Source organism: Tachysurus vachellii, chromosome 11, assembly GCF_030014155.1.
Source record: "Tachysurus vachellii isolate PV-2020 chromosome 11, HZAU_Pvac_v1, whole genome shotgun sequence".
In the NCBI taxonomy this organism is placed as follows: domain Eukaryota; kingdom Metazoa; phylum Chordata; class Actinopteri; order Siluriformes; family Bagridae; genus Tachysurus; species Tachysurus vachellii.
The window spans coordinates 19,773,552-19,795,008 of record NC_083470.1 but is presented as its reverse complement, the minus strand read 5'-3'; the positions used below and the strand labels follow the sequence as shown (position 1 = coordinate 19,795,008).

Here is a 21,457-nt window from a genome sequence, read left to right as displayed (position 1 = left end):
ATATTCACAAGACACGCCGCTTTCACACCCATTTCTCAAACAACGGAGACCCCACGTTTAAGTCTCATCTGGCTACTAGAAAATGAATGATGTAACAGATTGCTGGCTGGTTGTCGTTTGTTGATGCGTCGTAGACGCGGTGGGATGCGGTTGGACTTAATCTTGAGTGTCATATAGAAAGATCTGAATATTGCTGAAATAAATTGACAAAGTTGTTATGGTTCTTCATCAGTCCAAGTGTGTGCTTCTGCTCCCATAGTGGTTGAACCTGAAGCTTCATAAATTATGCAATGCTGCAGAGAGGCTTCGACATTCAGTTGAGCTGACCTGCCTAAGCTGTCCCCGCATGCTCCATATGCACCCTGGCACCTCTTCTATCCTCCCTCCCTCCCGTCCTTCCTTCTCTCGCTTTCACTCTCTATTCTCCCATCCCCATCCTCCCTGCTATCTTCTCTCACACTCTCCGTGCACAGGCTTTTCAGCACACTCCTGGGGATCACTGCATTATTTAGTAGTTTCTAACAGGACAGAAAGATCGGAAACCCCACAAGCACACGTTCACTGACGTGTTCCATTCCAGCAGCCTGCTTTTCAAGACTACCTTTTAGAAAATATTTTAGATTTAATGGGTTAAAATACCTGCTTTATCCCTAACCAGCTTACCACTTTACACACATCAAGAAACAGATTACATCTGATCATCTTTTTTTTTTTTTTTTTTTACAGTACTTCCCATGTGTGCATCTGTATAATGATGAACTCTTTCATTCAAGTTTCAGTGGCAACTTTCCTGATGATCAAAAATCCACAATTAGTCATTTTGAAGTGTAATAATATCCTGTAAAATGGCACAATGTCCATTCACCACAATGTAAAATCATGAGCTGCTGACTTCAATTGACTGAGTTGAGAAAAGTCTAACTTCATGCAAATATATAGAGCGATAAGAGCAGTCACTCCCAACGTTAGCTGACAGTAGCGTGCACGTGATTCGTGACAAAAAGCTCACACAGTTTCCCCTTCACCTTATGATGTGATGCAGAGAAACACAGCCGAAGTTAATAAACACAAAATCTCCATTGTTACATTTTAGCTGCAAGAAAACTGATGTCGTCAAATGCTAGCTGTGCTACCCACTGACACCAACGCTATTGCTATGGCAACCGGTAGTAGGAACGCCTCTGTGGCCACTTAGTAGTAGTACAGAGACTGGCGACTGATGTGAACACAGCATTAAGTCATACCTATAAATATAAACTAGCAAAATGAAGAGGAATGAAGGATGACAAAAAAAATGGATTGGTAGAGGACTAAAGTTATTGACGCTGCATTCCCCGGGAGCTAAATCAAAGTGTGTGGATGGATGACCGAGATGTTCATCTGACTCTCAGGCATCCAAAACTCATAAAGCGGTTTATATGACTAGAAAAGAATTTAATGGGTTTTACTGTGGGGATATTTCTAAACGCAGTGACTTGTTTCACTGCAATCGCAAATAATAGTATTATTTATAGCCCAATGTTATTATTGTGGTAAAAAAATATTGGTTTTCATATCCAGTCTATAGCTATTAAATACAATAAGCACCATATTGTATTCCTCAACCGTGCGATTTCAATTTAAATCACTCTCAGCAACTGGGTTTAGCCAGTAAGGTTTGCTTTTTCATACCGTCTGCAGCACAGGGAATAATCTATACTGAATTAGGAGAGCCAGTGACTGAATATAGCTAACAACTGGCTTTAGCCAAGAAGAATTGCAAGCGGTTTTTAAAATAATACATACAAAAAAGTTTAAAAGTCAAAACATTCAGTAATTCCATTAACTTAATTTAATACTAGACACCATAAACATACTCAAGACTAAACATAAACATACAGACTCTTCTTTATGTTATCGATCTCCTGTCCGTCTGGCATACAGGGTGAGGATTACAAACTTTACCACAGTGTCAACAATACCAGACTCATGAGAGCGACAACAGCCTGAAACAAGCAGATAATTGAGACCCATGGCATGATTTCTACAGTATCCATAGATCTCACTGGATCGTCCTTCAGTATAGCAGAGACATTGTGACCAGTTTCCATACTCATAAAGTCAACACACCAAACACAACTCAAGTCACCAGTCACTAGTGGGTGTTCCTACTCCTGGTTGCCATAGCGACAACATTTATCAGCATAACTAGCGTTCCACATCAATTTGCTTGCAGCTACGCGTGAAACATTCTGGAGAGAGATTTGTTGTTATTCTGCATCATTTTTTCTTTTTTTAATTTACAGAAATTAAAAAAAATCAGAAATTCAGTGCTGAAGATGGACACAATACAAACATGCGGAATAATTAAAAAGCTATGGAGGAAACAATGTTACTGCAATCCAACAGTTTTTGTTTATCGTATACAAGTTGCATTCTTGAACACAACGTGAACAAATTCAAAGATTCTGGAAGTCTATCTTGGCCATCTTACAAGTTTCCCGCTGTAAAGAACACACTGGAGAAACTGGATGCTGGTCTGAAGTGAGACACATCTGTTGAGACCCCAGAATCAATAGAATAACTAAACCTATAGTTTACGCCTGATGCATATGGCACACCCATTTGGAAACTCTTCAGGAGTTTGGAAGTAGTCATCCAATCCGTTGGATGCTACAGGATTTCTGAGAGACGATTTTTAACCAAGTTTGGAAACCAAGCAGTCCTGATGCTCCACTTCCCTCATGGAAGATGAAAACTCTGTGATAATGAGTGCTTATGGGGATCAGCAAAATGCTGGATTTTCCAAATGGCGTGAGGTTCACAGTATAGATGCATCAATTTCCACAACTTTCTTAAAGCGATTTGTTTCTGTAATAACGTCAACTTCACATTTTCACACACGAAAAAGGTTGAACAAAAACGAACTGTTCATAACTGTATAGGTCAGTCAGACGCCCTCTTGGGTAGTGCTGGCCAACAAAAGCAGATATGGAGTCCAGACCTTGTGCCATCAGTCTGAAGCTCTGGTTATGTATTACTATCAAACCTATCCCCTACAGAGGAATCGGAACTGCTGCAGCTGGCATGTAATAGAATGCTGATATAGAACAGAAATTCTTTCCACGATGATGAGAAATTGGCCAAATTATAGATCAGCCTCTCTGGTGTCTAACCGATGTGTTTTATAGCTTCTGCTCTCGTGTAAAGTGGGATTCTCTGCTGAATCTCGGGCGAATACGAGAAGCTGACTGAAAGCTGCTCCTCATATGCATGTAGCCCTCCCTCTCCCTTACTGTAAACCACAGTGGAACCAGATAGTACAGAGGAGACTGCCACACCTTCTCACTAAGGAAGAATATTTTTGTTATTTTCCAGTTAACCTTGAAATTCAACGTAAATACAGATCATGAGAGGGGGGAAATTTGAATACAACTAATCCCAGTAGAATTCTAATACACAAGGAACCTAAAACACACTACATCATACTTTTTTTTTTTAGTCATGATCATTTTGTTGTTGTGACATACAGTAATCAACTGAGCAGGACTTTCAGTATGCAGAAATTTAGTGACGATGACCTAATTCTTCTGATTGTTGAATAAATCAAGCAAATGTGTGCTGGATATGTAGATGGAGGAGGGAAAAAAAATGAATAAAATCAAAGCCCAATTCCCCTCTGGAAGCAATCTTGTTCAAGTCAACATTGACTCCAACAAGAGAGCAAGACAAGCCAAGACCAAATCCCACACAATATCTTTGTTCGTCACAAGACAGCTAGACACATTAAGGCTAAATTATATGGATGAGAAATGGTTTAAATTCCACTCAGCCTCTGCAACAGCATTCAATGGTGGAATAAATGTTTAAAATAATAATAATAATAATAATAATAATAATAATAATAATATTATAGCGATAAGGTGATTGGTGTTTTGAAGACAGGATAATGACACCAGGCCATCACTGTAACCCTGCAAGGTCATCCATTAGACACACTATGGAAAAGGAGCTAAATTACAACCAATTAAATCAATAATCTCTGGTACAAAGAACATTAGTCTAATCAGGTTACAGAGACCTGCCCTGAGATCACTTTTTAGCAAGCACATTTTCTCCTAACGGGTTGACATCAAGCCAAGATGCAAAGCAGCAGCTGAATAAGGTACGGAAATGACAAACACGTACTTACGTTTAAGGAATTTTTGTACGTTTTATGAACAAATGTAGAATTTCTACATTTGTAGTTTAATCTTAATGCATTATTCAGACTGCACCGAGATAGCACAAGTGGGTATTTCTAAGTGAAGAGTATGAATAACATGGCAGCCATATGAACCCTGTATGTGGGTGAAAGTGGGAGGCCATCTTGATACTGACTGCATGCTGGTATTGACAGAGACACACAAAAGAAATGCGACGGTGCAACCGAGTCGCAGAGAACAGCTCGAAAACACACCTGCAAAAGGAAGGGGTTAGTGATAATATCCGAAAAACTTTTATAGGACACTAAATGAAAAATAAAGAAAGAAAAATAAAAATGTCCTTGTGTTTACAGGCTACATGTCTCTCCACACCCACATGATCAACCTTTTTTTTTTGCACCAATATCAGCATCAGCAGTATTTCTCAAGCCTACCTGTCGTTTCAGATACCGTCCGCTGTAATGCTCTTATATTACATGTAATGCTCTTACGAGTGTGTGTCATTACAAATAAACATGGCTAAGACCAAAGCCATCGATATGCAGGTCGTTCACACATCCTCTACGTTTTTTTTTCTTTTTTAAATGGTTACTGTACCGCTGTGTTATGGCCGCTAGCCTCACACTTATTCCACAGGCCATCGATCACTTTATCTGTATAAAGTGCTGCATAATGTATTGAAGGTACAGCAGAAAAACACTGGTCCTGTTCTTGGGAGATGGTGAATCCCTACAAACCCAGTCAACCTCCAATCACAGCAAAGCAATCCGATGAAATCCTGAGTAACGGTGAGCTCAACAAAAACTCAACTTTCAACAAATCTATACTTAGTTGAGGTGTGTTAGGAAGCACACTAAGTCAGGTCAAATAAAAGGCATTTGATGAAAGTGGGAAATTTTGACATTACTTTGTGTGTCAAGGCAAACTGGGTTTATCTGAGCTGACTGTTGCACAGGAGTATAAACTCTGCTGCCGTCTCTACACATTTTCCACACTTGTGCTGTGCTTTGGCATTAAGCAAGTCATAACATATGCAAAGCTGGCATTATGGGACAAAAAGATTCAACTGAAGAAGAAAGCAATCATTATGAACTTACTTGCAAATGCCAATAGAAAAGTGGCATAATGGAGAAGAGTAAGAGTAATTTCACAACATTAAGCAGTCCTGATAAAAAAACCTACACAGCAAAGCTACATATAAGGCTGATGCCAGCACTGTTTAAAGATCAAAATGTGCATATGATGCTCCATTGCTACACAAAATGGTGCCTTGCACCATTTGTCAGATCCATCATGAGTTGCTCGCCACTCCTCGGTTTTGAGAACTAAGTGGACGTACATTTTTGACCACAACCATTTTTGTGCTTGAAATTGGTTGTGCGATGGAGTGACCAGTATTTTCACTCACTTTGAGTTCCCAACCTGTGGAGATGTTGCACAAGCAGATTATGCCTCTGAACATTAGTTTTATTTAAAGGATGAACTCAGGTATGCTATTTCCACATCAAGAAGTATTAAACCTTCAGAAATTCAGAATCGATCCAAGTCAAAGGATCAAAGGTCAAATCTACTGTAACTGTGGCAATTTCATCTGTACATAAGCTCTTCATCTTGGAAGTGTACGCAGGGTAAATAGAAGCCCGAGCTGTGAGAATTCACTCAGGATGGGCCGCCATTCCTTCACAGGGCACCGTTTACCCCTTTGTTCACCCCTTCATTCACAACCTGGAGCAATTTACAACATTGCCAAGCCACCCATCGCAGGTTTGGCAGATGGACATAAAGTCATTTGACGTATATCTGCATTGGTTTTTAATGCGTGTACACAGATTTCTAGCCGAATCAGCCAAACCACCCTGACACAGCGCTGACTGTAAATTACTACTACAAAATTGTCAGGGTGAATACAGGAGGCTCAAAAGTTACTGAGTAATTCTGGCCCCTGACTGAGCAGCAATTTTGTAGCTCACGTTGAACAAAACATGAGAAATAAAAAAGTTGCTTCCCTCCCTTAAAATACAAGTGAAGATCTAATCATTCTAAATACCTTGGCATTATGATAATCAAGATAATGTGTGCAGTTTTCCTTCCAAGGACTTGGATACAAATCAAAAATGTTGTTTTCCACAAGATCATCTACCCTGGCAAAGCAGAAGAAAGTGTGTCCAGAATTAAGGTTTGGCCTAAAATGAAAGGAGGATACATGGTCTGCATGTACGTGTCTGATGTAGGGTTTTGAGGCCAGGTCAGGAACCGAAGGGAAGGGAAAAGTGCTACAGTACTAATGACGAGAGCTTGACAGACATAAAGAAGTTGGACTGACTGTTGTCTAAACTCAAGCAGAAAACAATGTTAACATCCCCAGGGGTACAGGGTGATAGGCTACCTATAGGCTACAAAGTCTGGGAAGAATTTCAATAAGCATGATTGAAAATGGGGGAAAAACCTTGGGACACTTTAACTAGCTTTTCAAACGATCACAGAACCTCACGCCCTTGAAAAAAAAAAAATGCATGGGAAGTGAAACACCAAAATAAGCAGTCGTTATCTCTGGCTGATTTGTGCACCCAGCTCACTGCACAAACAATATTTTTTTATATATATATATATATATATATATATATATATTTCTTTTTTTCGGTCCAAAGTTGACCTGTGAGAAAGAATCATCATCTCTTGGTGGCTTCATATTTAGTGTTTGTATGGTAATAGACTTTAAAAAATTGAAACAATGATTTGTTCATTCATCCACATTACCATGGCAACAACTGTAAACAATTAGCTGGACAGTTGTTTCAGCCTGTTCTGAATGGCTGACATATTGATTTCTGTCACTACTCTTCCACCTCTTTCTCAAGCAATGTACTGGCTGCAGTTTCAGCCATCATGCGTCTGAATGAACATCCTTCTCTCTGATGCAAGGGCTGGACGATATGCCAAAAATATTAAGCTCCACAGACTATCATTTGTTTGATACACTATATGTACTGCCATATATGATTGCTATCAATTTTTAAATTAGAAATTTATTTTGAAAAAGTGCATTTTATGGCCAAAGGTTTGTGAATATCTCAGCATCTCACCTTTATGTGCTTTTTTGTGAGTATACGGTTCCAGTTCCAACTTACCCTGTACTGTATTAATAACCCCCACTCTTCTGGGAAGGCTTTCCACTAGATGTTGGAGCGTGGCTGTGAGGATTTGCCCATTCAGCTAGAAGAGCATTAGTGAGGTCAGGCACTGAGGTCAGGCGGGGAAGCCTGAGGCACAGTCGGCATTCCAGCTCATCCCAAAGGTGTTCAGTGAGGTTAAGGTCAGCGCTCTTTGAGTACTCACTCAAGTACTTCCACTACAACCTTATCAAACCATACCTTCATGAACCTCATGTTCACAGGTGCACTGGCATGCTGGAATGGCTTCGGGTTCCAGTGAAGGGAAATTCTAAAATCTACAAAATACAAAGACAATCTACACAACGGTGTGCTTACAACTTTGAGGCAAAAGTCTGGGCAGGAACCACATACGAGTGTGATGCCAGTGTCCACAAACCTTTGGCCACATAACATATTCACTAATGAAATCATCAAATCAACCACTTAAAGGCTTCTAATCAAATATCTAAGAAAGGTATATTGTGACAAATTATAAGGCATCTCACCCAGCTCTACTGTAATCTGCTGAATTTCAATACATGCAATTCGTACAAGTGTCTGAATGTTAAAAATAATCGCGTTAGCACACAATGACCAAGTCGATGGAAAAATACCAAATAAACTTCTTACTGACTGCGTCATGGCATTGCAAGTTTTATGACAGCTCTAATATCCACCTCGCTTACCGTGGATGCATCTTTCATAGTTAAATATAAACTGTGGTTTGATCCATTACCTGAAAATGAACAGGTGGTCCTAATACCCTGTCTGTTTATCTACGATTTTGCATCCCAGTCCTTCTGCAGCACTGAAGACCAGTTTGAGAGGCTCTGCTATACAACGTGTCATAAGATCATCATAAATATGGTTCAGAAATTAAGCTGTGTCTTTAAATGACATTTTACTGAGCACGTCATTAGACCCACACGTCTCTCAGCATTAAGAGCAACAAAAGTGTTTCAAACTTTGTCTAACCCCAAACACACACCTTTGTTGTCATGCAGAACGATGCTGATTGATGCACTCTCACACAAATGCAGGATTTGGCTGCATATCACTTGCACATAAACTTACCACTGCATCCGTTCTTCACTGGACAAAATCTGCCAAGACGCATATTCTAAAACTTTTAAGATGAGTTCTGACTGCTTTTTATTTATTTGTTTCTTTATTTATTTTTGCAACAGGTCATGACCAATGCATGCACATTTAGTTACTGGGCAGAAATCAGCCGACTGACTGAAGCATCATCATCATCATGATTTCTCCTTTCTGAAATCATTTCAATAAGAAAAAAAAAATAAATAAATCACTGCAACCTTTACATGCGCTTTTTTTGTTGCACGTATTTAACTGCCCTAAGCGTGTGCTATACGTCCACGTTACATACCTGGAGCTCGCACCACGCCACTTCCACCCAGGTCTCAGTGTCCAAACCCTTGTAGACGGTTTTAAACGAGCCTCTTCCGAGCTCGATATCAAATTTGAGGAACCGGCCACTGGGAGAAGTGGCGACGGCTTTCATTTCGGCCTCTTCCTCGTTCTCCTCGCTCGCGGTCTTTATTGCGCTTTTTCCGCCGTTTGTTGTCCCTGCATTCACTTTGGTCACGGCCCTGTCCTTATCCTCGTCAGCGCTCGTGCTCTCCGTGGCGCTGTCTTTACGCCCAGCCTGGCTCTGGCTCTCCGTGCTCGAGCCTTCCTGTAAGCTTGACCACGCTCCTCTGGTCCGGTCCACGATTGTGCGCAGACAAACAGTGGACATCTCGGTCCGGACATCGTATTCAGGAGCCTCGTGGGTCTCCACGTCGTCAGCAAACCACAAGCTCCTACGGATGAAGCGCTGGCCGGCGGCACGGAGAAGCGGCGGATAAGCGCTCGGGTCGCTGCCACCACGCACCGCGCACGAGCCGTCCATCTTACCGAAGTTGCCCTCGCTGATGGATTCATAAATGTTCCCGTTGAGCTCGCACTGCGAATTCGGAACGGAAGGACACTTGGAGATCAACGGACCGTCAGCGGGTTTGGTTCCGCCGCCGGGGTCCATGATAAGTGCTCCTTTTCTCTTTGTGGCGCTTCCAAACAACGTCAGCCTCTGTTCCAGTTCACGTGGAGAGGCGTCGTTTCCACCATGGAGGCGCAGCGGCCGAGTTCGTGCAGCGTGCGCGCGCTGACGCACTTCACCATGGGACGAAGTCTGTGTCTCCACCGAGGAACGAGATCCACAATTAACAACTTCGGTTCATCTGATAACGTGACAAATAATAACAAAACGCCTTCTCGGTTGTACGCATGCAGCCGGCGACGCTTTACGCTCCCTGCGCAGAAATAAATGAGTGATAACTGACGTACGTTTGGTGCAAAATTACAGCTGAACGCGGCGAGCTTAATTTAGGCAGGTGCACGTGCGCATGCACGCGCACAAGCTAACGCTAGCAAACAAGCTGCCGTTAGAGCCGAGGAAATGAAAACGACGCCAAAAATACGAAGCTTTTTCAGGTCGCAGACTCCCAATTAAACGGCTTGTAATCACACCCATGAAAGCAGCGAGTCTGATACTAATAACTGTAAATCAAACGCCACTCTTTCCGGCTGTTGTCATCTTCTAAAACACGCGGATAAACATGTAAACTGCGTTTGTATTCAACGTGTATACGATGAAAAATACATTTTGCTACGCGGTTCTTCGGAAACCCTCGGAATTCTCCTACGCAAAACCTTTTTATTTCTATCCGTGTGGGGTTTCATCGCCTCCACGCCCATAGTAACGATGTGCAGAAACGATCCAATAGGAAAGAAGCTCGGTGACAACAGCACTGAGGCTGGGGATGAGAAACTAACCTGTGAATGACACGGGGTACATTCGTGTCAAATAGATAAATAAATAAACCCTGAATAGGGTGCGGTTGGGTATGTGATTCACAAATGGTGATAGATAGATAGATAGATAGATAGATAGATAGATAGATAGAAAGGTAGAGAGGTAGATAAGTAGAAAGAGGGCCAGTGTTAGCTGTCAGTCATCACATCATCTGTATATTACACACTACTGCTGCTGTATATTGTATAAAAGCATAATATTGCACAATATTGTTATTTGCACGCCCACCCTTTATATACATAAATGATCAGCCATATTCTATATTCATATTTTATATATTTTATTCATTCTATATTCATATTTTATATATTTTATTCATTCTATATTCATATTTTATATTCATTCTGTCTATATTGTATCCCATTGTCTGCATTGTCTTGTATAGTTTGTATAGTGTTATTTATGTCTGTACTTTTGAGAGTCACAAACTGCTGGAACCAAATTCCTTGTGTGTGTCAACACACTTGGCCAATAAATCTGATTCTGATTCTGATTCTGATTTGTTTTTTCTGTTGGATAGATTGATAGATAGATTAGATAGATAGATAGATAGATAGATAGATAGATAGATAGATAGATAGATAGATAGAGCAATGAAATACAGTTTAGCATCTATCAGAAGTGCAAAGATTAGCAATTGTGCAAATAGACAAGTGCAGATAAATATGTAGCATATGTATGGCATGTTTTATATATATAGATATATATGTAAACATATATACAGTTAGTAAATATAAAGGCTTTAAGATACACATATAGCCTTTATATTTGTTCATGTACATACTGTATGTTTACATATATATCAATATATGTTACATGCCTTACATATGCTACATATACATACATAATAAAAGATTAACTATTAAATGCTTCCTTTTATTTTTTTTAGAGCAAAATTTTGTTCCTTTTTAAACTTTGAGTACATATTATACCCATTTTCTGTCACTACACTGGATACTTGCATCAATGCTGGGTTAAATATAAACTAGTGCTTTATAGTTTATAAAGCTTGAGGTCCTCAAGTACTTTTTGACTTTCCACCCTGGTATGGGTCTACTTGCAATACCTAAGCCAAAACTGGTCTTTACTTCAATAGGTAAATCTTTCAGAATCCTGGTGCCCATACTTTGCACTTAGGGGCATCATAAGGCATGAACTGGGAGCAAACGCAGTTTTCAAGACCAACACCTAATCATTTGGCCATCATTCCACTATCTGCAGATTTTGTTGACATGCAACCGAACAAGACAATAAATGAATGGGTTTTGGCAGCAACACCATAACCAACATTGTTGAGACATGCTCAGGACCATAACACATCTTTACAAGCCAAATATAGCACCGGAAATACCTGGTGCAATGCTACTGTATCAGTCAAAGAGCTAAGATGCACACAAGGTATCTGGTATCTTCAGTATTGGGCATTACATACCTCTAGCTTGTACAGGCCATAACAGTGAGCATTTATAGACACGATTTCTGTCAGCCAAATTTTGCAAGTGGAAATTGAACGCTGGATAGCTTACATGCAAATCACATGCGCTTCCACTAAGCTACATCCCAGACCTGAAGTAGATGAGCAGTTCCAGCTCATGAGGGAGGTAGTTCATGATCCTCTGTAGTAAATGAGTGGACAAAACGTTTTTCCAGGTTTAAGTTTTGCATTAGTCATGTGGCTAAAGTTGTGAGCATGTTTAAGAAGCTTGAGCACATTTTATAGGCCACGTCTTCAATATAATTAAAAATACACATACATTTTACCTCCTCTTTGGTATTGCAAACTGGTGAAACTATGCAGTTTCATGTTTCAATATCATGTTTGACTGACTGTCAGCAACAGGGTAAATCAGTGAGGACAAACAATTGCGAATAACATTGAATACTGCAGCAAAAGCTTTGCTATTGATATAAAATTGGAAGAATATGCTGAGAGGGTTCATGATTTTTTTGAGCTTTCACAGAAAAACCTATATGACCCAAAATCCAAAAAGTCACCAACTTTTGAATGTCTTCAGCTGTGCCTTTTAACTGGGCATAGAGAAGCATCACAGAGTTTCGTGGCCACGGCCAAGGACAACCTATTTTTCAAGTCCCATATCAAAGCTTAGAAAGGAGACCAAGCAATGCTTTACATTCAAAATATTTTTAACACCTCTGAAGAAAAACTGGCAAAAATCTAGTATTAGTATTCTGTATTAATGACTAGTTTCATTAATCAATCTTTCCAAAATATACAATATATATACATGAATTAGTTTCAAGGAGTCACTATAGGTACAGTATACTGCACCTTTGCTCTGATAGTAATATACTACACATCACCTTATTTTATTTTGGTCACATACTCCAAAGTATGTGGACACTTACTCATGAGCCCTTGTAGATGTCAAGAACAGCTATGTTTCTCACTGTATTTTTTTTTTTTTTTTTTATGAGGCCCAAATATCAAATTTGCATCACATGGTACATCAATTACAAACTAAAGGATCCAAATTTCATTGTAACAACCCAACACTGATATTTAGAAGTATACTTTATGTATAAGAGTACATTGAAATGTTTCTTAAAATAAAGTTCAGTACAAAAACATATAAGTAAAATGTTAATAATTGTGGTTATATAGTAGGTAAAATTGGTGGCAGCTAATGTAAAATTTTCTGATAATTGGATTTTTTTCAGGTTGTCCTTCTTGTTGTTGTGTATAAAGTATAAATCTGGTTCATCAATAATTGCTGTAGAACAATCTTTATGCTGATACAGCCCAGATTTGTGGGGAACGTGGGCGTTATCCTTTTCAAAGTGGCTCCTCCAGTGTCTTCCCAGTCTCAGTAGAGACCTGACCCTCCTGTGTGCCTGATGCTGTCGGTTTGGCTCAGTTCCATGGTGATTGTTCCAAGTTAGAGTCAAATCTCACCACAGAGAACAAGAGGAAAGTGTGATGAAATTTTGTGGTTGTAATGTACAATTAATGTGTCTGGTTAAACACAGGGAGGTAGGGGGGGCATTTGTGATAGAGTATGCTGTGAGTGGTGGATGGGTAAAGGGTCAGGGTAGTTTTTCTTATGACACCTAAGAAACAGAGAGAGATACACTTAATGAGAGCTGGTCTGATTATTATAGTTTTGCTAGCAAAATGGTTGTTGTTGTATTTACTCCGGTGTGTGTGTACGGTTTGTTGCAGAATCCTAAATGTGCAAGGTCAAATGCTAGATACACACAGAGTTAAAGAGTACCTGGGATGTTGCGCTTGTCTATTGCTGTTGTTGTTGATATTGCTATCATGAGCATAGAAATATTCTCTCTGATCCTCTGCATTTACTTGGTGCCAAAGTCTTTCAGATTCCTCCTTCCTTTCCCTATAAACATACACAAGATGTATAAGGTGGATATAAAAAGTCTCCACAAAGTTTTTTTATGTTTCATACAAAGTTTCTATGATGCAATAAATGTTATATATATATATGTGTGTGTGTGTGTGTGTGTGTGTGTGTGTGTGTGTAAAAAGATATATTTGTAATGGAGAAACCAACAAAACTGTATGCAAACCAATGGGTAATAAATTTTGGGCTCACAGTTTTAGACGCTGACCTAAAAAAACACCTGACTAAATCTCTGCCTCAAGAAAGTCCAACCAGCAACTCCAGGAAACAGTTAGTGGATGCTGTTACTGCTGAAAAAAACGCTCTACTAGTTTAACTAATAAAAATGGCTTAGATTATTTTCTTAGCCAGGGCTTTGAATTATTAATCAAAGACTGCAATGAAGAATTCTTTATAAAATTTATTTAGAGAATGTGTATATTATTGTGACTTGATCTTAAATGAAGTTCCAAAACTTTACAAACAAAAAAAAATTATGTGCTTCTGATTTCATTGCAACACTTTGGGAAGTTTCTACCCAACTAAATGAGGTAGGTTTATGTCCTTTCAATAAGCTGTTTAATAAAAGAATAGTAGCTATCGTGTCTAATTAATATTACTGTCAGAATTTGTATGTTTGGGTCCTACTGAGCTTATATTCTGTATATTATATAATATATATAATATTGGATGGCCAATGGGCTGAGCATCAAACAGATATTTAATCATAAAGATATTAATTGATGAAGAACACGCACAGTAAAAACAGGTCAAATCTTTAAACCTTTTATTTCTTGTATTATTCCCAAATAATGGTCTCTAATATTGATGAGGATTCAGCTAAATGCTTAATAGTGTATATCTGTTCATTTCAAACTCTAACACTAATACACCTGTGTGAAAATATAATACTGTTGATGAATTGAAGGGAATCTCCAAAGCTCCAAAATCCAATGCTCCAATGTATTTTGTCCCTGATGTAAAATGATCTAAATTATATATTTATATCAGACTTTTTGACATTATAGATTTTATGTTATGATTAAGCCATGGGGGTGTGGAAGACTAGTGGTTAAGTTGTTGGACTACTCAGCAAACGGTCCACCAAGCTGCCACTGCTTGCTAAATGGTAATTGGTAATAAATTGTTGAATCATTGAAAAATGATGTGTGTACAGTATGTGTTAGATAGATGTATGTTGCAGTGAAAGCTCATCTAGCCCTTAAGATATATGACCGCCAATAAAAAAAGAGTACATGTACAAAACACACAATATATTGTACAAGGTATGAGATTCAATATATGAATTCTGGCCTTTTAGTGGTATATGTAAAAATTAGGTGTGTGACCATGCTTTACCCCATCTCATCATTTCTGCACTCTTCTCTTCTTCGGTTCCTTTTTCTCACCTTTCTAGTCGCCTCAGTTCCTCCTTCTTCAAACGCTCCAGCAACCATGAAGTGATGAACATTATGCTCATCAACATTATGATGGCTGTGCTGACGATGGACAGTAACAAAGCCAGACGGAAGCCTTCTATATGTGTGACCGCTAATAGGAGAGAAAATATATAGGAAAACATTCAAATGAGAGAAGTGAATAAGAAAAGCATAAAAGAAAAAAAAAAGAAAAAAGAATTAGACAAAAAAGTATTGTTCACATTTTTCAAAATATTTTTGCCCTTTGTCAAGAAAATATAACAAAGATCATTAAACAGAACTACATTTAAACTAATAATCGTGTCTATATTCTTCTTCATATTATTATTATTAATGGCTGTAAATTCAAATATATGTTGTATGCTGTTATATCTCTTGTGAACTGGCTAATGTTTTTAACTTTTTTTCTGTACTCAGTTCTATATGATGTCACTTGCACCTCCTGGTTTCAAAATCGTAGCAGGAGACTAGGGTGTAATTATTAAACCAAACCAAATTTTTTGTTTCTAACATTTTGCAGCTAAGTATCAGAAATGCACTTGATGTCAGTCTCCTGCTACGATTTTGAAAACAGGAGGTGCAACTGACATCATATGACATCATATGTCATTATACGTTTATATATATATATAAAATACTATCCCAAACAAACACATTTACAGCCAATTAGGAGGAATTAGCAATCTGATTAGCAAACTTAGCTTTGCTATTTAGCTAACATGGCAAATGAATATTACTTTAATACAAATACCTATGTAGCGTGACTAGAATCTACAGTGCATTAAAGGAACTGGCTCATGCTCAGGTGTGTGCCTTACATCTACATGCTGGGATACCCCCGCTCCATTCTGTGATGTTACTTTCCTGCACACAGGTAATCCGGCCACCGCTGATGGCACGATGATTAAGAGGGCAAATTAAGGTCATCACTGTGCCAACACTGGTCCCATTTCCAGCCACTAGTTTAAGTGTCCCCAACTGTGGAGGAGGAATTGAAGTGCACTGACCTAGAAAATAAAACACAGATCAAATGGTTCATCACCACGGATCTGAAGACACAGGATAGTAAAATATTTTCTTTCATTTCTAATGTTAGAGGAATAATGTGCAAAGATGTCAGGTTAGAAATTTCCACATGAAATCATGTCAAATCACCTTCATAAGAGTGGATTAAGTGATTGCTAGCTACTATAGATTTTTATTCATGCTAGGAGGTTATTAAAAGCAACCAGAGAGAAAAATATATAGATAGATGGATTTTTCATGTTCTAATCATGCCTTGGGGTTAAACACCCCTCCCTAAAAAAAAAGTTAAATAAGCAAAGTGGAGTCAACTGACACAAGGTCACCAACAATATTCATATAGGCTGTGGCATTCAAATAATGCTTAGTTGGTATTATGGGGCCCATAGTGTGCCAAAAGAAACTCTGCCCACCCCATTACACCATCAAAACCAAGCTAAACTGTTGACACAAGGCAATATGGATTCATTCATTCATTCATTCATTCATTTTCTACTGCTTATCCGAACTACCTCAGGTCACGGGGAGCCTGTGCCTATCTCAGGCGTCATCGGGCATCGACCAAATTCTGACCCTAACACATGGAGAAACAGGAACCATGAATCATCATGAACAGTTGACATTTTTCCAGACTGTCCAGTTTGCACTGCAGCCTCAGCCTCCGGGTCTGAACTGACAGCACTTCAATCCACCGTTCTCTTCTGCTGAGCTCTCTGCAGGCCTGACATGCTGAGATCCTTTGCTGCTCAGTACAGTTGTAAAGAGTCACCTTTGCATTCCTGTCAGCTCAAATCAGTCTGGCTTCTGCTCTCTTCTCTGCTCGACTCCAAACAATTAGCCGTGACTGGCGTTTTGTTGGCGTTCTGAATGAGCAGGTACATTAATAAAGTGGCTGGTGAGTATAATGTCATATGTATTTTATAAACATATATATATACGTATATATATATATATATATATATATATATATATATATATATATATATATATATATATATATATATATATATATATATATATATACATATATATATATATATATGTGTGTGTGTGTGTGTGTGTGTGTGTGTGTGTGTGTGTGTGTGTGTATATATATATATATATATATATATATATATATATATATATATATATATATATATATATATATATATATATGTGTGTGTGTGTGTGTGTGTGTGTATATATATATATATGAGATATGTTAGGCAGCAAGTGAACATTTTGTCTTCAAAGTTAATGTGTTAGAAGCGGAAAAATGGGCAAGCTTAAGGATTTGAACGAGTTTGAGGGCTGAATTGTGATGGCTAGATGACCAGGTCAGAGGATTCGTCAGTATCTATCAAAAGTGATCTAAGGAAGGAACAGTGGTGAACTGATGTCAGGGTCAGAGTCAGAGTGGACTTTCCAAATGGTTCAGGAATAGTTTGAGGTGTTGCCTTGGCTTACAAATTCCCCAGATCTTAATCCAATCGAGCATCTGTGCCATGTGCTAAACAAATAAGTCCGATCCATGAAGGAACCACCTCACAACTTACAGGACTTAAAGGATCTACTGCTAACGTCTTGGTGCCAGATACCACAGCACACCTTCAGGGGTGTAATGGACTCATGGCCTTGACGGGTCAGGGCTGTCTTGGCAGCAAAACAGGGGACCAACACAATATTAGACTGGTTATTTACATTTACACTCCCCTTTATCAGCACATTACAGCACAATCTTACCAAAACCTAAAAGGCATGTCTGATCAGAGTTATATGCAAAACTGCAATTGCTTGACTAACCATGCCTCCATTTCTTACCTTGTTTTCTTGCCAGCAGAAATTTGAAAATAAATAATTTCTTTTAAAACTGGGCAGCTGATTCATTTAGATCTAACAAGAACATTCCAGTGTTACTCGACCAAATTAGTTATTGTTTTGTTTGAAAACAGGGTTATATTTAATCTCTTTGAAAATGGAGGAAGCAGAAGACTGAAAGCAAGTGATAACAAAAGCTGAAAATGTAGCTGGATCCAATAGATTAGACTGCAGCTGAGCTACATTTCTTGGCAGAGGAATCGCTGTTCCATTTTAAAAGAGCCTTCAAATATAGCAAAGAACTGCAGCTATTTCAAGAGTCAAGGATGAAACTCACGTATCCTTTATAAACTTTGATATTGTTTACTGACGGATGTAATTTCCCTTCTGTTGCACCACTGAGAAGAAATGAGTGAAAAAACAATACACACAAGCAAACTTAGCTAGGTTCACTTTTTCACCCACTTACTGAACCCCATGGCTCACATTCTCTCAGCATAGACGTGTTAGTAAGTATAGCGACTTTTAATCTTTCCACCCATTTAAAATAAATATAGCGTCGGTGCTGTAAAGTTACCTATAAGAAATGATTAGATAATGTTTCATTCTCCATTATAGGATTTGTTTCAGTGTCTGTTTCAACATTTTTCCCCGAATGGCACCTGCCTTTTGCCACATCCTGTAGCAGATACATTAAACAGGAAGCGAGGAGTCAGATGGGTGTAGAAAGAGACAAAATAACTCTGAACTGCTACTGTATGTTTTTTTAATCTTTGATTTCTTTATTCTAGTGATATGTTCAGATTTTATAGTGTTGATCTATTTTATTTGTGTCCTAAAAAGAATTCAGTGCTCATAATCACGATCACAGTTTAAACATGGACATTCATTTTAAACCTGGTGATAATGTAGTAGTTTGTATTTCTGAGATAAAATGATGGATCGCTCAAAATTTTCTGTCTCTTCACAGTAACAAGACTGAAGTAATGCTCTTTGGCTCAACTCATTAGCTTCATAAGGCTGGGCAGTTTCCAAAAAAATATTTAAAATTCAATAAAAATGGTTTGGCTTCTCAGTACATCAGCTTCTAAACCATTACAATCTATAAAATGATCCAAAACTGATCTTTTAAATGGCTCATGCATAGGACTTTTCTTCTGATTATTATTATTATTATTATTATTATTATTATTATTATTATTATTACTATCTGAAAATCCACTCAATATAGCCAATTTTTTTTAATAGAACAGACATTTTATTTATTTTCAGTTTCCTCTTTCATACAGTAGGGTTAGTTGTGTAGATGAAGTTTGTGTAGTTAGCTCATTTAACTCAGCTCAGATCTTTTTTTACTTCTTCATTCTTCTCTTGTAACAGCAAACTGATAATTCAATCAATTCAAACAAAAACCATCAAACCAACAACAACAAAAAAATCCTCACAGAAATGTAAATGAATGCTGTATGAAGGTGCTCCGTTACAATAAAGGTTCGGAACAGTTCATGAAACTAACCACGCAGGCTTACAGTAGATCAGATTTACGTCTGCATTTGTTACTTTTTAATAGATAAAACTACTTTAATACACATTCAGTATCAACTGACACACTTATCTACTGTATCACTTAATATACTCCAAAGTGATTATACAGACATTAAAAATAGACTGTGTTCAGCTGGATAAAGTAAGTTAGGTATTTGATGCTATCCGAACAAACATGATATATATGTGTGTATATAAACGTTGGTATCGATGTGTTTTGTTTACCTTCTTGGTGTCTGGTCTGGTTTCTGTTTTTCACTTTGGACTCCATCAGGCACACGGCTGGTGTACATTAACACAGTGACACGAGGCTGTGTAGACTAGTATACTGTACACTGTCTTTTTTTTTTTGTTGTTCAGAAAAGCAGAAATTCAAGGGCAACACGTGACATCACTTGCATGTTAGAAAAAACACGACAGGAAGCCACAGAGCATCTCCTCTCCTCTCTTCTTTAGTACTTGCATGACCTCTTCAGTAAGGGTGCAACTATTGGTTGTTTTTACGGCATGCAACAAGGAATGAAATGTAATAACCTTAAGCAGAGATGGAAAGAAAAGGGGGTCAATTTTTTTTTAAATAATCAGATCCTGCAAAAGCTTCAGCATGGGAATGATTATTCATATAACCAGAATGGAGAAGGAGAAGAAGAAGAAAAAAAGCCAAAGAGAGACAAAACAGGTGATGAGATGGAGAGAGATGGTCAGAGAAAAAGCAAGACAAAGTGACCACTAGGCCTAACGAACCAGTGCACGCTTGCCTTGCAACAGCAGGGTTAAGTTTGATTTCCGCCTCTGCTCTGTGTGCTTCGTTGGTTTCCTCTGCCAGTCCAAAGGTACATACTGTATAGACTGAGTGGCATTTCTAAATTGTCTGTAGTGAATGAACGCGTGTATGAGTGTGTGTGTGTGTGTGTGTGTGAGGACTGGCAACCCCCCCACCCCCTGCCTTGTGCTCCCCTGGGTAGGACAAACAGTTTACAGAATAATAAACACAGAAGTTTAACTGCAAGAAAAAGCAAAGACAGCATAATAATAGGCTAGACAGCATTGCTATGAGCCTGTCATTTTATACTTATACTTTCAGAAAGAATAGGCCTTGGTGTTATGCAGGATGGCTATCAGTCATAGTAACATAGGAATGTACAAGTATAGCCACACACACACACACAGACACACACACACAGACACACACAGACACATGCAATATATGAATGTACACTGTGTATTATGTCACTTCCTAACAGTGAAACAACTAGCTAAACTTACACAGCAGCAGCCTCAGATATACCACATTTACATTTACATTTTCTATACACTGTGTACTGTGTGTAGTACAAACTGACTAGAAAATTATTGTCACTATATTATAGTAAACTACTGTATTACGTTAATGTTCGGCAATTGTCTAGAATTACAGATCATTTTGGCTGGATAGATTCCTGTAGAGCTGTTTAAAAGCACTATATAAATAAAATTTAACTCAATGCAACTTGTGCGAGGTTTTTCCACTACTGATATCATTCTATACACTACTCTCAGATACTGTATCAGTTAAACACACACATATACAGCATATCAGCCATAACGTTAAAACCACCTGCCTAATATGTGTCACCAAAACAAGCCTTTTGAAGGTGTGTTGTGGTGTTTGGCACCCAGACTTTAGCAGCAGATCCTTTAAGTTATAAAGTGGGACCTTCAAGGATGTGACTTGTTTGTCTGGCGCTTCCCTCAGACGCACAGCTGGATTGAGATCTGGGGAAATTTAAAGGCCAAGTCAAGATCTTGAACTCATGCCATGCTGCTCAAACCATTCCTGAATAACCTCTGCAGTGTGGCAGCGAGCATTAAATGCTGTTTCCATGAAAGAGCGTACTTGGTCTGCAATAATTTTTATGTAGCTGGTATGTGTCGAAGTAAACAAAGGCTTCCCAGCAGAACAAAGTCGCTCGGATCCTTTATGCTTCCAGCACATCTGCAAGACCTGACAGTTTGCTTTCAGACAAATATATACAGCTTCATTGACAGGCGCCACAATGTGTAAAGAGATAATCAGCATTATTCCCTTCACCTGTCA

At 38.6% G+C, this 21,457-nt stretch overlaps 2 protein-coding genes across 2 annotated transcripts in view; both read right to left on the bottom strand.

The window, feature by feature from the left end:
- The window catches only part of LOC132853404 (serine/threonine-protein kinase WNK2-like), a 38,071-nt gene extending 28,055 nt beyond the window's left edge, over nt 1-10,016 (bottom strand). Inside the window, exon 1 of the mRNA XM_060881117.1 lies at nt 8,727-10,016. Coding sequence (XP_060737100.1) covers nt 8,727-9,380 — 654 coding nt within the window. The 5' untranslated portion in view covers nt 9,381-10,016. The remainder of the gene's footprint in view (nt 1-8,726) is intronic.
- A 2,713-nt stretch (nt 10,017-12,729) lies between these two features.
- LOC132854156 (sushi domain-containing protein 3) lies at nt 12,730-19,738 on the bottom strand. The gene is made up of 5 exons (XM_060882384.1): nt 19,606-19,738; nt 15,831-16,019; nt 14,983-15,124; nt 13,448-13,570; nt 12,730-13,283 (listed from the first exon to the last, which is right to left on the bottom strand). Exons 1-5 carry the CDS (start codon nt 19,649-19,651, stop codon nt 13,193-13,195), a joined length of 591 nt encoding a protein of 196 aa, XP_060738367.1. The 5' UTR covers nt 19,652-19,738; the 3' UTR covers nt 12,730-13,192.
- Nucleotides 19,739-21,457: the final 1,719 nt, after the last annotated feature.